General features: G+C 43.9%; 2 protein-coding genes across 2 annotated transcripts in view; both read right to left on the reverse strand.

Moving 5' to 3' along the window:
* Nucleotides 1–4,720, reverse strand: part of LOC119114945 (inactive dipeptidyl peptidase 10) — a 30,616-nt gene extending 25,896 nt beyond the window's left edge. The window contains exon 1 of the mRNA XM_037238999.1: nt 4,695–4,720. The gene's annotated coding sequence lies outside the window, so the exon portion shown is untranslated. The remainder of the gene's footprint in view (nt 1–4,694) is intronic.
* Nucleotides 4,721–4,750: 30 nt separating this feature from the next.
* The window catches only part of LOC119114946 (dipeptidyl aminopeptidase-like protein 6), a 38,798-nt gene continuing 37,548 nt past the window's right edge, over nt 4,751–6,000 (reverse strand). Inside the window, exons 6-7 of the mRNA XM_037239000.1 lie at nt 5,207–5,279; nt 4,751–4,906 (exon numbers count right to left, since the gene is read on the reverse strand). Of these exons, the coding sequence (XP_037094895.1) occupies nt 4,751–4,906; nt 5,207–5,279 (229 nt within the window). The remainder of the gene's footprint in view (nt 4,907–5,206; nt 5,280–6,000) is intronic.

Consider the following 6,000-nt stretch of genomic DNA (forward strand, 5'->3'; position numbering starts at 1 on the left):
CGCTAAAAGTTCATGAAATTCTCGATGAAGACATCAGTTTAGAAAAGAATCTTTTAACCAATACAATTTAGTGACCTCGATGCCAGGTATTGTACAAACAGGTTGCATAATACATAACTCAGTCACATATTCCACAAACACATTTTCTGATGAACTGATCACATTGACAAATCGATATGAATGCTACTCATATCTGTTGATGTGGAAAATTAGATCTCTCATTCCTTCAAAGACAACTAAAATGTCCGGTAATATAAAAACTTATCTTTTTTAGCCCAGCTACAGTTATTCGTGATCTTGTCAGCAGCCTCGTGGCTAACGATTAAACCCTATTTTTAAAGCAGCCAACGCACACAGGATGGACGGATTGAAAACAATTCCAACGGACATTACCACTAAATGGTTCCTGAAATGCTCAATGAAGGCATCAATTTAGAAAAGACATCCATAACCCCAGTGGATGACATTGCATTTCAGAGCTGAAAAGCTGGAAGAAGCATGCATTTGTTGCAGAAAGCACACAACAGTTTTGAGATAAAAAAAATAAGATAAAATACAAAATAACATAAAAATATTACTATAGGTCTGAGAAAAATCCCCCAAAATATTAACTGCATGCCAACACTATAGTATCGGTTTACCTAGTCAGTCAGCCAACGTAATGAGCGTAACAACAGCTTTGATTTAAGCATGCTGCTTCAGCTGATCCATTTCCTGGTGTCAAGCAGAACAAATATTGTTGCATCCTCACAGATAATTTCATACCTCAAGTGAAGATCTAGTAAGATTTAGAGTAGCTTGTGCGATCACCCGAGCCTTTGGCAAGCTGCTCGCATGTATACAAGATGTCAGAGCACCAGTGGTCATGGCAGATGTCGGATGGCGGGCGAAATACACTTAACTCTCTCACCGCGTTTTGTGAATATGGGAAGATTTTGTAGCTGTGTCTGTGGTAGTGACGGTGCACGGGAGACGATGCACACTCTGGTTAAAACACTGTGCCAGCCAGCAGCGTTTGTGGAACATATCTTAGCGTCATTGCAGAAACATGCAGAAAAAGGCAATAACGGGTACAAAATGACAAAGCGTTGTCATTACATTTGTAAAAATTGTTTTACCCTATTTAAATGTGACTTCATGCTGCTATGCGATGCACAATCGCATATAACAAGAGTTTTCGTACTTTTTGGGCATGAACAACAAAGGGAGGCCTGGCATCACCTGTCATTTCAGCAATGAGGTAAAAAATGACGCAGCTATTTTATATTCCTCAATGAAACGGTGCTGCAGGCACCTACCAGTGTACAGTCGTGCGTGTGGCCGACAATTTTGACGCAGCCGGTTATCTAGCAGGAAATAAAGGGCGCAGTTGGGGTTGTTTCGTCGGTTGGCGTGTCAGAGAGGGATACACGCCAAATATGTAGTGCATCAAATGTGATATATATATATATATATATATATATATATATATATATATATATATACACACACACACACACACACACACACACACACCACACACACACACACAACACACATACACACACAACACACACACACACACACCACACACACACACACCACACACACACACACACACACACACACACACACACACACCACACACACACACACACACACACACACACACACACATACACACACACACACATACACACACACACATATATATATATATATATATATATATATATATACATATATACATACAGTGTATGTATGTAGTTCATGTGTCTAAAAACTATATAGTGATGAAATAATTATCAAATATGAGGTGAGCTGATCGCTCTAGTTATTCACAAGGCGCTCAATGTGGGTGTCGCCCTGCGCTTGTGGACTGGGTGCCGCTGAAACTGCCTAGTGGCATGTGTGGGTATGTTGCACTTAACCGGCAGACTGAAAATGTTAGATGTCCTCATGCCTTCCAGGATATTGAAACTAAGAAACGATATTGGGCGCTGTGATATTTGGGTGATGATTGCGAATCATGAACCAAAATAATTGCAATATGATTAATAACATGATGAGCCTGGTTAATTTTGATTTTCATGCAAATTGCAATTCTAATAGGCAACAAGTTGTGGTCAGTTTTTGAGCATCCACTGGTTTAGCCAAACTTTGAATACTTTCCAATGAAAGTTGGCAATAACTTCAATTCAAGGGACTTAAATAGGTCAAATTAGCTATCCAAGTTTTAAAAAGTCCTCAATGTGAAACGGATTGGCACGGATCCATTAACTAATTTTTCTGGTAAGTAGGACCGGACAGGATTAAATTGAGAAATCTGAGAAAATGGATTGTAGGGCGGATTGTATCTGGATAAGCCAAACTGGACTGGACCGGACGCTGAAAACTCAATTCATGAAGTACTTCACCTCAGCGTAGTTCCGTTTGTTAAGTGTAAGAATGTGAGATTCGAACTATAGATTATTTTGATGCATTGTTGGCAGCATCTATAGTCATGTGCCTTGGTTTTAACCACGAGAACTTTGGCCTTCGCTGTCAATGCTTGTCGTAGACCACGTTCAAATGCTGAATGGCTCGAAACGTTGACGTTTCCTCAGTTCAACCAATGCTTGTTTGATAACGTCGTTCAGTCAGCTTTACCATCACACGTCAGAGTTGGCGCTGATGCAACATGCGCTGCTTCACGCAGGGATTGGTACCATACACTTCTTATAGCCCGAACTGATAGAAGAGAGGGGTTGACGTCACCCCTGGCCGCTTCCAAACTAAAAGAGATAGTGTAGCGAAAAAGTCAGTGTTTTTTTTGCCAGTCATTAATTAAACCCGTGATGGCGATTGAAATGGAAATCGTCCTGGAAATCGTAATATGTCAGCTTTACATGTCAATATTAGCGAAACCACACCCAGAAACAACGTGAAAATCCCACAGACGTGTTCCTTGTTTGATTATGAGTAGAGGGCTTGTAACTTTGTGTTTTGAGCTTCAATGTATAATGCAGGGCCTCGTTAATGTAACATTGTCGGCCCGCCGGGCGCGGTCCCTGCAGGCCGGGCGCGGCCGGCCCAGGAAGGTTGCCGCCCGCCGCACGAGCCCGCCGTGAAGCGCCGTGCAGTACTCCCAAAACATTATCGCTACTCAGAAACCTGAATCACAAGGATCACATTTTTATGTAAAAACACACACGACGGACGCCTCAGGAGTTCGGGAACTATACGCACGATTACAAGTGATTTCGGAGAGGTGTCCTCAGAAGCGCACGCACGCACCAGCGACGCACGAAACGAGCGCCATTTTTCACAAACTAGTTGATCAGTTTTGTGCGTTGATCAAATAAAGTTGCAAAATGGCAATTTCACATCATTGGCTACGACTACTTTGCACTACGCTAGCACCATCCGCGTACAGAGGCCTTTCTCTTCCCTGTGTGTCGTCGCTACTGAGGATGTCACATCGGAAATAGGCCCGAAATCAGCTAATTCCCAAATTGATTGCCTTCATGTTCAGGGGCTGAAAGGGTTAAGGTCTAGATTAGAATATGACTATGAAAAATCCGTATTTGCCAGCTCTATAACCTTTCTACTTCAGTTCAAACATGTGTATATATGCTAAGAACTCTCTTTAAACGTGTCTTCCAGGCACTTATTTAGGGATGAAATATGAAACATATTGTTTCGTAGGTAGTGACTACGCTTACCTAATGAGTTGGCAAAATTAGAGTCTCAGACGAAACTTCACTTGATAAGATATAAAGCGGACATTATTGCTGTATGTTTTTGGAAGCAAGAAAAAAACATCAGCTTACAGCATGGTCTCACAACATCATCCGGTGCCTTCCGCAGTCATGACCTTCGTAAGACTAATCCCTGCTAGGTTCTCAGCTACACGCCCGTGTAGAAGTGCCACATTATTTCGTGCAGAAATATTTCGAGGTCGTCCAGGCATCCATGGACGCCATAATAAACACGAGGCCCTGCCATTTTGTTTGGCCATGCGGGCAATCAAAGCCAGACAACACAAATGACGAGTCGTTCACATCTGGCGTTCGTGACCACGTTTCAAGATTATAACGGACGCCAATTGGCTGTCATTAATGTGGTGCAAAGTACATGACGCAATCAAACACTGACGTATTGAGGAGCTTATTTACAAATAGAGAAACTGTGTTTTCTAGAGCAGTCTTTTCACTTAAAAGTGCACCGTCAGTACTTATAAGTGGACGCTGGTGATGCTTGTTTGAGTATCTTCAAATGAGGACCATTCCCTTGAAGCAAAAACATGTGTGTACAATAGCCAGCTGTTCCAAAAATGCATACACCCAAACTTAAATAGATTAACGAAAATCTCGCAAATATAGTGTTTAAGAGAAAGCGTTTCATCATGAATATCGACCGGAATAGGAGATCGACTTCCGCTACCTGTCACTGATCGCCCTACTCGGAGGAGGTTGTCGACAATCTGGCCTGTTTCGACATACGCCAACTCGGAGTCTAGCCGCTCCTGAGGTGGGCATCCCGTCCCATCAAGCTGGCGCGGCGACTTATACACTCCTGCGATCACAAAACGGGCGCTATCAACCCCTTCTCGTCATCACCACCAGAACGGCCAAGCGATGTCATCGTCCTGTTTTTCGCCGCTCACGGCGATATGGAATGCTGCCATAGAGTTTTTACACTAGAACTTCAACCAATACAGTCAAATCACCTACCTGAGAGCCAAGAGCCGTTGAAGGCGTTGATCTGAAGTCGTTGCCGACGACATCTTCTAAAGTGAAGCGGCGTCCGTGACCGGCGTCCGGGTGTCCTTGGGCGTCAGCATGATGGCCGAAACGACGATCATGGAGAAGATGAAGGTGATGACCAGCAGCGCGAGGATGATGCCGCGCCAGTTGCGCTGGTTCGGTGCCGCGGCCACCAGCTCCTGAGAACGAGACCAGGTCTCATGCGCAATCCGACGAGTGCTGGTTCAGTTGTATTCAGCTCGTTTATTAAGTGAGCTTCCTTGTGGTGGCTGTTCTGCACCCAGTTGTTTTTATGCAATAAATTCACACGCACACATACGGTTGCACTGCTTAGTCACAACACGCGGCCTCCTCCGGCGAGCGCGTTTGAACGACCTATGCTCTAGGCTGCCAACTTCGGCCGTGTGGCAGTCATAGGGGAGCCGACGCAGGAAGCCTGACATCTCCAGAGGATCAACAAAGGGTGTTTGGACTCTCACCGTTCTATGAGGCGTCGTCCTCAGCACTGGCAACACGCCTCTAAATCTGGCACTCGCTTCGCAGTGTCTGTGTCTGTTTGACAAAGCAGGTTCAGAAACGGAACAATGTGTGATTTATGCTCCCATATAAACGGCTTGTCCGAATCCACGGAAACCGCAGGAAACAAAACTGGGCCGCAAATCCACACACAACGACACTTCTACCTTAACTCAGGTTTCTAAAACATGTGTATGGGGTTTTAAGCTGAAAAAGCCATCTTGAAGACCATTCAGTGCATTTCACAGCCCTGCGCTTCTTAAGACCTAAATCCCTCCAGTCTCTGAGCTGCACGCCCGCTAAAATTGCAGACTATTTCAGGGAGACTATTTCAAGGTCAGCCAGGCTTTAACGACGCCATGATAACGTCATTTAAATTCTGTCATTTCATTAGCCATACGGCGATCAAAGCCAAAACATAGAATTGTAGGGTCGTTTATATCTAACGTTCGTGAGCACCATTTCCAAATGTAGCGGCCGTCAATTGCCTATCAAGCAATGTTGTGCAAGATACGACCACGTTATCAAACCATGACGTATTGAGGAGCATATTTACACAACTGAGAAATCGTGTTTTCTAGATCAGTCTTTTCCAGTTAAAGTACACCAATGGTAATAATCGAGCTTGTTTCATCCTGTCTGATGTTTTCTTCAGTATTTTCAAATGTGGAACATTTCATTTAATTGCAAGTCACTGTCGGAGCACAATCTATCTTATTAGCATGGCACGTCTCTAGCCCAGCAGAGAAGAGAAATT

The sequence above is a fragment of the Pollicipes pollicipes genome, unplaced genomic scaffold, assembly GCF_011947565.3.
Source record: "Pollicipes pollicipes isolate AB1234 unplaced genomic scaffold, Ppol_2.1 Scaffold_3087;HRSCAF=3621_pilon_pilon_pilon, whole genome shotgun sequence".
In the NCBI taxonomy this organism is placed as follows: Eukaryota; Metazoa; Arthropoda; class Thecostraca; order Pollicipedomorpha; family Pollicipedidae; genus Pollicipes; species Pollicipes pollicipes.